This window comes from Bidens hawaiensis, unplaced genomic scaffold, assembly GCF_021521415.1.
Source record: "Bidens hawaiensis isolate Kalapana, Puna unplaced genomic scaffold, B.hawaiensis_p1.1 tig00046675_1, whole genome shotgun sequence".
Classification (NCBI taxonomy): domain Eukaryota; kingdom Viridiplantae; phylum Streptophyta; class Magnoliopsida; order Asterales; family Asteraceae; genus Bidens; species Bidens hawaiensis.
The window spans coordinates 1-11,502 of record NW_027498320.1 but is presented as its reverse complement, the minus strand read 5'-3'; the positions used below and the strand labels follow the sequence as shown (position 1 = coordinate 11,502).

At 32.1% G+C, this 11,502-nt stretch overlaps 1 protein-coding gene across 2 annotated transcripts; it reads right to left on the bottom strand.

The window, feature by feature from the left end:
* Positions 1–277: 277 nt before the first annotated feature.
* LOC143596524 (uncharacterized) lies at positions 278–4,785 on the bottom strand. Of its 2 annotated transcripts, XM_077075283.1 has the most exons (7): positions 4,758–4,785; positions 3,420–3,531; positions 2,548–2,587; positions 2,311–2,406; positions 1,486–1,694; positions 1,317–1,415; positions 278–697 (listed from the first exon to the last, which is right to left on the bottom strand). In XM_077075283.1, exons 3-7 carry the CDS (start codon positions 2,569–2,571, stop codon positions 334–336), a joined length of 792 nt encoding a protein of 263 aa, XP_076931398.1. In that variant the 5' UTR covers positions 2,572–2,587; positions 3,420–3,531; positions 4,758–4,785; the 3' UTR covers positions 278–333. The 2 variants fall into 2 exon arrangements, with proteins under 2 accessions (XP_076931398.1, XP_076931397.1); XM_077075282.1 differs by lacking the exon at positions 4,758–4,785 and having other exon boundaries at positions 3,420–3,566.
* Between the last annotated feature and the right edge of the window lie 6,717 nt (positions 4,786–11,502).

Here is an 11,502-nt window from a genome sequence, read left to right as displayed (position 1 = left end):
CAGTTTCACCTTTCAACAAACAATCCAAAATCCTAATTTTCAAAACAAAACTCATATAACAATTCCTCATCCTTGACAAGTATATAATTCAAAATAACAACCCACCACTAGTTGTCTAGTCCCGCCATCTCCACTTTGGTGGGATGGTAAAGGCTTTGGCCTTTGGGTGAGAGGTCCAGGGTTCGATTCCTGTCAATGGTGGTATAATGTAAATAGTAGGAGGTAGGCATTGACATTCAAAAAAAAAAAAAAAAAAAAAAAAAAAAAAAAAACTAGTTGTCTAGTTCCAACACAATTGTTTCTCAAAACAAAAACACCATGCAACTCACACGTTTACTCAGACTCACCATGGTTTTCGTCATCATCAACCGGACTTCCATTGTCCCTCGGGCTTGCACTCGGCCTGCGCCCATTCTCTTCAGCAGGACTCCTATCAATTGGGCTACCACCATCTTCCACTGGGCTCCTACTCCTTTCACTGGCCTTCTCAGCTCGGTCTCTTGGTGATGGGCTTCTGTCGGCGGGTGATGGGCTTCGGTCTCTTGGTGATGGGCTTCTGTCAGCAGGTGATGGGCTTCGGTCTCTTGGTGATGGGCTTCTGTCAGCAGGTGACGGGCTTCTGTGTCTCCTTGGGCTCCTCTTCTTTCTATCTGCCCGGTCAATGCTCCTCTCACGCCTTGAAGGTGATCTAGATCGGCTGAAAAGCCAAAAAGGCAAAATAAATATTGCCATAAGTATTTCAATAGAAAGACAAGCATACATGTAAATAAATAAAATGTATACGAGAGGTGTTTTTATCGGACCAAACCCATTTTGGCTTGTAATCTTATATACAACCGAACATTCAGTGAAGAGCTCATGAATTGTCGGTGCGAAGTTTGTTTATGTATGTTTATTTAATAAATAAACAAACATGAACACATACCTAGTCCGATCATTTATATGCATGAACGTTCATTTAGTTAATAGTTTTATTCACATTTTTTTTAACCAGTCATAGCTTAGGTATGTTCGTTCATGTATATTCAGTTACGTAACCGTTCATTTATACTCTTAACAGACAAACATAGACGAACACAAACATGTTCATTTTCTCAATGAATAAAACACAAACAAGAAAACCCTGTTCGTTTCAGTTTTTGTTCGATTGTTTGTGCGGTTAAAGTTACATGAACAAACACAAATATGCTCAGTTCGCGTTCGTTCGGTTCGTTTACAAGCCTACGTGTAATCATGTCAACAAAGTAAAGTGACAAATAGGAGGGCACATAAAAGATATATTTTCAAAGTTGAGGGACTAGATATGTAAATGTAACCTGTAGCTGCGACCTCTGCTATAGCTACGACTGCGGCTTCTACCACGTCGAGGAGGAGATGGGGTCCGCGAGTAACTTCGTCCACGCCTGCTTTGAACACTTTATAAAAGAAATATTATTTTCTAAATATTTTTTTTGACTGAACAAAAGAAATGGTAAATGAGCTTACAATTTCTTGGGGCTGTTTTTACAATCCCTTTCTATATGGCCTCGCTCGCCGCAACGATAGCATTTGTTTTTCCAGTCGCCTGCTTTGCAATCTCGAGCCCAATGACCATCGAGCCCACAATTAAAGCAACGACCTGACCCTGGTGGAGGACCTCTACCAAGATACTCACGGGACCCACCTGAGGGACCACCACCAGCACCTCGTGGAACCTAATACAAACACAGCACAAAGTTCACATTAAGTCAACTTAAAAGTTAATAACAAGGTTTGACCACAAACCGTCTTGACCCAAACCAAATTGATACTTCTTTGAAATGGCCAGTTTTGACACAAGCTAGTTTAGCTCTAAACCCGTATTGCCCCAAACCCGTTCTGACCCAAACTCGTTTTGAACCATCAACCGAACCGCCACCCAGTTTGCCAGGCTTACTTCTACAGATGTACATGCATTATATGATTGTCAAGCATTCAAACCTTGATTCTAAAACAGTTTCAATAATGCCAATTCAGTTTACACATCCTAAACTCAAGATATTGGTGAAACTTAACTATGATTCCATTATTAATAATTTTGGAATTTATTTAGGTTCAAAACTCAAGTTTTCAGCCTTTGATACTTCTTGGATTACTTTTAAGTATTTGATCCATGATTTGAGAACATCTATTAATCATGTATACAGTCAAAAGTGTCAAACATCGGATATTTTCAGATATTATACATTTGAACTCAACTTATCGGATTCTCTACACACCATAATATATTGCATACAGCCATGCACACACATATACAGACCAAAAATCACCATGAATATAAAAGGATCATACCCCTTTTGCAAATTCCACCACAATACGACTTCCATCAACATCACGACCATTTAAGCTGTATCGTGCATCATCAGCATCTCGAGGGTCACTGAACTCCTGCAGTATCAAAAATAAAGAAAAAAGCACGAATGCAAAGGTCATACCAATAAATATAAAAGTACGGGAAAAGGCAAAACAAGATTCTATGCAACAACAATCAATCACTATAGTAAAGCAGTAAATGCGGCAAGTACATACCACGAAGGCAAAGTCACGCTTCATATCCACCTGACGAACTCTGCTTAAATGGCGCCAGAAACGAAACAATAAGGCCATCATGACATTAAGAACCAAAAGGGTTGATACTTTGCCCCTCAAAGATGAACTAAACACCACTTTACCATTATCTTCTAAAAACTACTGAAAATAATATACAAAGAATTGCCAGTGTCTTTTATACACGCACTGCATGTCTAGCGACTCATTGACCATGGTCAACCTCTCACCATATTCCTCCAGGTTGGGTTAAACCCATGAACCTTCATAAAGATCATCAGGTCAAACTTACTTGACACTTTCAGAGGGTAGTGTTTTGAAAATGGTAGTTTACAAAACCGATATCTTAATCCTAGACACACCTCAATTCTAAAACAGCCTGAATTTTAAATTTTTAATATCAGGTGGAAACAATAGTATGTGGCACATGCACTGTTGTAGAAATTGCTAGGTGCTAGTTGGGCTGTCAGGTAGGGACCAATGATTAATCAGGATTAATAGGGATTAGTCGGGATTAATTATGATTGGAATTTATATGTAAATTTTCAAATGTACATATATATTCCAAATTTTATGTATTAAACTTTCCAAATTTTATGTATAAATTTCATGTATAAAATTTTCAATTTTGACCGATTTTGGACAAATAGGATTAATCGGCACCTAGTCAGGATTTTTTTTTACAACACTGGACATAGGTGTACAGGATCATAACAGCAAGATGAATATAAGAGACAAAAATATCTACTTAATGATCAAGTGTGCATAATCAGCAAATATGTCAAAGTTATCAGCTTTTGTCAAAAGAAATAAAAAAAACACTGTACAAAATGACTGTTGCTAGAACTATATACCTTCCATATCGGCTAAATATGTCCTCTAAGTCACGCGATCGGGTTCGTTAATCCAAGTGGCCAACATAGAGACGTGTATTCCCATAACGATCATCATAACGCGGCATATTCCCTGCACAAAACACACATGCATGTATATATGTGTATATTAATAACAATAATACTGCCACCTGTTGACAAAAAGATACTTAAAATTCATATACACAAATGCATATAACAGAGATGTACTTCACAGAAAAAAACTTCTTTAAACTAAATCTGATATCACATATCAAAACATAAGCTTATTACAATGCATTACCATTTGTTAATTCTTCTTAGGATTGTAAACGCACGAATGCTCAGCAAAGTTTGTAAGTTCGTTTAATAAATAACCGGACATGAACAGAGGCCATGTTTGTTCAATCGTGTTCGTTAGGGGTGTTCGTTATTCAAATCGGACTCGATGAACTCGAAATTCTATTCAAATCGCATTTGAATCTTACGGTTTGGATTTGGTTTTCAATCATTCAAATTCGATTCGGTTCGAATTCGATTTATAATCGAACTTCGAAACGAATTTTAAGAATTTGAATTCTATTCAGTCCGAAATACGAATTCAAATTATACATTTAATTTTTATTATAAATGCACATATACATATTTATAAAAAGATAAACTAAATAAATTTTTAAAGCTTTAAAGACTAAAAATTGGAAGTTCATCATTTTGATTATTAATTCATGTAATGGATGTTACCACTTTGAATATTTAGAATGCTTTAATTTTGAATGATTTATTGGTTTTACTGACTTGTATATTTTGTTGTCAAAAAACTCAAGTTTCAAAATTCGAATAATTCGATTCGGATATTCGAAGTTCAATTTGTTTAACACCCCTAGTGTTTGTGCACGTTCAATAACGCGTTCCTTTACGTCCATTTATATTCGTTAATGTTTGTTTATGTATGTTAATTACAGGCTTTTAATATTTTTAATGAATTTTCTAATCTTATCATACCGATTTAAAATTTCCTTCGGTTAGATGCTCGTGGCGTTTGTCTGCTAAACGCTTAACGCACAAACATGAACAAGGCGTTGTTCAGTTCGGTTGGTTTACAGCCCTAATTCTTCTTAAAAGGCATTCACTTCTGTTAATATTATTCCAATTACAATTTTGTATAAATTCCAATTACATGAAGCACCTCAATCACAAGCATATAAAATTCAATATAGACGAATTCGATCGGTGACGAAAATACTGTAGCCTGTTTTACAGCATAGTTTAACGAACAGTAACTTCGAATCGATAAGATGAAAGTTGAATTAGAGCGTAATTGGATTGAAAATAAAAAAATACCTGACAGTTACACAAACCCTAGTTTTTTCCCCTTCTGCGAGTTTAAACACGAAAGGCGAACTTAACCCCCGCTCTCGATATTATATATATATATATAGATAGATAGATAGATAGATAGAGACAGAGATACCGTTATATGACCGAAATGCCCTTGGTGTTGAAATACGTTGTACTTGTATAAATACAAACTACGAAAGTAAACTCCGGCGTTGGCGTGAATTTGGTTGGTATCGGCTGGTTACTTACGGTACCAAACCTGAACCCAAAAATAATTCCTCAAATTAACGTATTTAAAACAAGTTAAAGACCGAAACAAAAAAACGGACATTGCGGCATCGATTCGACATAAATTTAGTAGGTATCGGTTAGGTTCATTACGATACGGCGGGAAAAAAATAAAAGAATCAAGTTGCAGTATGTCTAAGATAACTTCGACATGTGTTTGGTTCGTTAATTTCTTTTATTACCCGTTTTTTGCAAGAATCGAACACAAATAGAACACTTGAAACGAATTCCCTTCCTATTAATCCTTTTCGGAAGGTATGGCAAAAATCAAAATACAAATCCTAGATGTGGCCTAACTTTCTTAAAACAGAAACTACAAAAGTGTCATGTTACTGTAGCAATCTAAGTTTTCAAGTATAATTATATATAGATAACTAGCTTTTGAATCTATGTATTACACGGGATTTGTCAATTGATCGAAATTTAGGTATTTAATCATACGTAAGTTATGGTTTTTCTTTGAATTTATATATTAATTTTAATATAATCACACGCACTTCAAATGTTATATATTTAAATTTTACATTTTCTTAAGATTGAAATAATGTTTTAAGATGACATAAAATCAATTATTGCGGTACCTAAACATATTAAAGATGCGTTATATGATCAATACGAATGTAAGTTAAAATAATGTTTTATAAATCATAAGATTATAATTATTGTATTTTTTCAACAAATTGAAGTATACACATAACTAAATATCTATTATAAACATATGCCACTAATTATTATATGATAATGGTTTGTAAATCATTATTTAACTAATTCAATAATTCAATGTTGATTTTAAACTTATTATAGATGTTCAATGGTTTATATGTTTTTTTTTTAGAAATTATGGTCAAATTTTCTATATCTAATAATAAAATTAGATGCGGGTTAGTAAAAGTTATTGTTATTTAAATTACATTAAATACTTTTTTCGATATTACAACTAATGGGTCATACCAAGTAAACCCATGACCCATGGATAGCATGGATTAAGAAGAGTGAAGATTAGACAGATAGGAGGAAAATAAAGTTAAGATTCGAATGTAGTTAAAACACATCATCAATCATCATTTTTGTTTATCTAACTATACCTATTAAAACAATAGAGTTTTTGGACACATGGTCTCTTCTATTGGTCCAACTCTATTGCTTTCATATATAACAAGTACTTCTTTGATTTTCTTCACAATTAAATAATTCAAAAAGAAATAAATGTCAAGCCTTTCTATATTTTATTCACATTTAAATAATTCTAATTCATATTAAATGTCAACTTATTCATATGGCCATTAGACATATTTTTAAATCATAATCAATACATTAACTATTTTTAAATCATAGTCGAAGTATTAACTATTTTAAAAATGCATTACTATAGTTAAGGTGGATCTTTAAAACATCATTTATTATTTTAATATTTTTTATGAACAATCTAGATTATAAATAATTAAATTAAATTATTTTTAACACATAACCATTTTCTTACACAACGACTCATAATCAAGTTCAGAAATATATATCGATATATCTATATCTATCTATATGATTAAAACAATAGAGTTTTTGCGATACGTGGGCTCTTCTTATTGGTCCAACCATATTGCTTCTATATATAGCAAGCACTTCTTTGATTTTCTTCATAATTAAATAATTCAAAAAGAAAAAAAAAATATAAAGTCTTTCTAGATTTTATTCACATTTAAATAATTCTAACTCATATTAAATGCCAACTTATTCATATGGCCATCTTTTTAAATCATAGTCGATACACTAACTATCTTTAAATCATATTCAGTGCATTACTATAGTCAAGGTGATCATTAAAACATCGTTTATTATTTTTAATATTTTTTATGTAAATTAAATTGTTTTTAACACATGACAATTTTCTTACGCAACGACTCAGAATCAAGTTTAGAAATCTATATCGATATATCAATACTATCTATGTATTATATTAAAGTAAGACCCATTTTGGATGCATGGCCCTTTCCTATTGGTTAACTTGACTATTTTACATAAATAACTTGCAGCCTTAAAAATTTCTTACTATTAAAATAATCTAACTATATATTAAAGCAAAACCAAATTGTCCACTTGTCCATCTCCTAGGGTGTCCACCTAATATTCCATGTCATCGACTTTCAATGTTTATAATTTCCACGTAATTAAATCAATTAATTTAATCCAAGCTATTGCTAATTTTCTTACTATATTACTAAAGCAAAACAAGATATCCCAGCATCGCCTTCAAATAGGATTGTCCACTTATATGAATTTCTAGTTTTCCACTCTAGAAGTTGACTTAATTCTAATAATAAATTAACTATTACAGATTTTAATGATTCTTGACTACAATTTATTATTTAATAACTAATTTTTGCTACATTTTTTAGTATGACTATTACTTTAGCAATTCATTTTTGTATATTTATACAGTTTCTTATTCACACCATTTATAAATTCTATATTTGTTGTAAGTCTATATCTTGTGTTTTGTTAGGAATCAAGTAAAACTAGAGCTCACAACACACACACACACACTATATATATATATACATACATAATGACGTTTGAAATTTTTTCCACCCGTGTGTAATACGGGCCACTATCCTAGTTCTATATTAAATTAAAAAAAATCTCCTATTAAATGCACCCCTTTACTATATCTTATAACCATGAGCCCATTTCATCCGAATATTTCATGACCCGTTTGTTAGTTATATGAGATAATTGATAATCCCATGTTCTTATTGTATGATTTTGTAAAGTGTGGACATTCATCAACTTTTGAAACCGAAAACCGACCCATTCCGATTTTGGAATACCCTAAAATTTAATACGAGTATTTAGATAGTGAAACCGGTTTTTCAATTTTGTAAACTTAATATTTTTTATTAGATGCTATTTAAACTTCGTGGTTATGGCATAATAATATAATATATATATTGTTATTGACGGTTTAATCATATTCTTTTTAAATCCTAATAAATGGTTAAATAAGCTAATAACTAGAAAATGTGCTTTTCAAATTTCACAATTTAATTATGTTAAATCAATAATTTTTGTATTCTGAAAATTATTCGTAATATTAGATGATTGTCATAAAGTAAGTGATTTATATCACTAAATGAAAATTCAAGCAAAAGTTAAAACATAAGGCGGTTATGATTATTGATAATTCAAGAAGTTGAATTGTATGAATAATTATAATAATTAATGCATTCATTTAAATTTAAATTGGAATGAACTAAATTGTCGGTTTACCCATAAAAAAAGTTTTGACTATTTCATGAAACTTATTAATAATTGTCATTATTAGTCTTAAACACATTCTTTCTTTAGACCCTTTTAAATACCCGACTTATCCTCTTTTTCAAGGACACACCCCAATTGACAGATGCTTCCTTTCACCTAGCCGTTTTCTATTTAGTATTTAGCTTCCCCCCAGGTCGTTGTAAACATCTCGGATTTTTTTTGTATTTGTATTCGTTTATATTTAAACCGATCTCGAATGTAATTTGGATCTTTTCGAACTATTTAAAATTTGTATTTATTGGTATTTAAAAGGCTAGATTTAAAAAAATGCTATTACAAATCACAAGACGTTTCTTGTTGTCCAAGTCGAAATTTCTATGTTATTATACCGATATTGTCATTACTTGATTATTTGGTTCCCTAAAATAGTTATTTCCTAATAAACAAGCGTTAACCGTTAATATTTAAACAATACATATCATAAAACCCTAAATTATTACTTCAATACCAGCCCCCATATCTATATCCCACCAAAATTCTTCTCCCCCCATTGTCGGTTTCTTCAAGTTCTTCAAGCATTCGTTGACTTTCAAGCTTCAAGACCCTTTGACCTCGATTATCTCTTGTTCCATTCATCGTTTGGGTTCAGTGGGTTTATTTCATTCGACGCATTAGAAGACGATTTATTTAATACTTGACTTGTTTATCATTATTTTTATTCAATTTCCTTCGATTTAAGGTGAGTTTTATCATTCCCCTATTTTACTGAATTTCACAAGTTTTGGGGACATATGTGTATTATTCGTATTTCGTATTATCTATATATCTCAAAATAAAAAACGTGAAATTGTGTGTGATTTGATCAAATGTACGTGTTACACTGCTTACCTTGTTTATGTGCTAATTTTCATTCATTCGTATTTCGGAGGGGTTCAACATATTCTCATTTATAGTATGATCATACTATTGACCCACGCCCGATTCGCTTGGCAACGGTCTTATTATTTGCTCATGGTTGATTTGCCAACGACCGATTCGCTTGGCAATGGTCAATTGACATCTTATTTGCTCATGGTTTGATTTATTTACCTCAACTTATTACGTTTTGCTTATTTCATATATTATTATTATATTATTGCAAAACTGGTGATAATCTCACTCAACTTTATGTTGACAAACTCTATTGTATTTTCTACGCATATGCAGGTTATCGATTGAAGTTTTGGACACTTAGTAAAGACCCTAGTGTTTAACGAAGACAAATTATCTTTAATTTTTGTTTGGTTATGTTTGGATTATTTGTTTATGTATTGGATAATGTGTGCACTGTAAATGAAATAATTAATTTAATAGATATTGTCATTTATATTTATGATAGTACATTTGAGCTGTGAACAATCAGCTCACGCCCCGACATTTCTGCCTTAGGTTGGGTGTGACAACACAAGAGGAGACGGTGCCGGAGATGCAACTCAATCCAGTGTATCACACCCTGACCAAAGGCGGCGGAACATGCCGAGGTGTAACGATGTCCATAAGCACATGACACTAATTAAAGTGACAGTATTTAATAAACTCATTTCATTTCACAACATCGAAAATGTCACATAACAATTATCCATAAAATAACCATAAACAAGATATCACAAAATATGGCAAATTGATATTGTTCATTTTTACTAATATCCTAAGGTCTTTGATGTCGTTTTCTTCACAATCAAAAATCAACCAAGATGCAAACCTGCAACAGTTCATAAAATAAAGTTTGTCAACACAAAGGTCGGTGAGCAATTCATAAGTTTAATCATATTAGTATATAATAAAGATAGCCACAAAACTTGCATACGAAACGATAAATAAAAGTGGTAATTTGGATAAATAGATATCGCTAAAACACATTAGCGAAACCTAGCTATAAGGGGATGCCAAATAGTCTAGGATTTTATAGTTATCGTTAATTGCATTACGTTAACGACACCTTGCTATAAAGGGGATGCCAAATAGTCTAGGATTTTATAGTTCCACCAACCAAAAGCGATAACACATAGGCATATAAGCATAGAACACCAAATCGAGCAATTATTCAGGTAAAGTATACAACTACGTTTGTGGTTTAAGATTCAAATATAAAGCATTTTGTTGAATAAGTAAGAACTGTCACCCCCCAAAATAAAAGATGGAAAATGGGGTATGAAGTACTCACCTTCAAGTGGTAAACTTGAAAGATGATAATTTGGAGATTTGTAGGAACGACGAGTTTTAACGCACAATGCCTAAAAAGAAAAGAAGTCTTAAATTTAGAAAGTTGTCTTGAAGTCTTTAAACAAATAAATGTTGAGAAATGTAAATAATTAAAGTCAAGGTTTAAAATGTGACTATTTAAGAATTTATAATAATAACCCTTTAAAAATGTAAGTTTGCTCGTAACCCCGGGTTAAAGTATATAACCTTAATATCTACTCAACCCTATGTTAAGTAATAAGGTGGGTAAAATGCAAGAATGCAAATCCCATTGAATAAAGATACTAAATCGGTTTTTTTTTATCGAGTGTTCGGGTTGTCGGTTCGGGTCTTGATAATTGGTCAAACCCAAAGTCAACTTTTCCAAAATATTGAATGTTATGAGATAACTCAATAAAATTTAATAAGACTTAACCAAGTATGTAGTTCTATAGTTTTAGAACTAACAACGCACGTTAAGCGAGTGTTCGGTTTTGTCGGTCCAAACTTTTTTATGAGATCAAGTTGGATCCAACATTTCCAAGTACTTAAGAAAATATTTAAAAATCAATTTGTAACTATTTTTAAAGAAATATACAAGTCTTGATGGCTAAAAAAAAACACACTTTGTTTGTCTTAAGCGAGCAAGAATCGGTTTGGTTCGGTTTCCATCTCACCACAAGTTCATAGATGGTTTCCACATGTCCAAACACTAAAGAACTTGTATAATAATGTACAAATAAAAAATACCAAAAGTTAACAATAAAGTCTTTAAACAAAAGTTCGGTTTTCGGTTCGGATCGTGTTTCGGGTTTAGGCCGAGGTAAGATTCTACAAACCCATAACCATAAGATTTTGTAAAAATGATTTTAGAAACTTAGATCTAACACTAAGTATGTTTAAACAAACAAAACTAGTAACAAAGTTCGGTTTACGGTTTAGAGCTATTTACGGTTAAACCGAAGCATAAGCGAGTTGCCTCATCCTA

Bases quoted from the DNA above. Each gene is read 5' to 3' on its own strand.
- LOC143596524 (XM_077075283.1), bottom strand. From the start codon at position 2,571: ATGAAGCGTGACTTTGCCTTCGTG. The intron at 2,407-2,547 runs GTATGTACTTGC...TTGATACTGCAG, and splicing joins AGCGTGACTTTGCCTTCGTG to GAGTTCAGTGACCCTCGAGA. The intron at 1,416-1,485 runs GTAAGCTCATTT...TCTTTTATAAAG, and splicing joins AAAAACAGCCCCAAGAAATT to TGTTCAAAGCAGGCGTGGAC.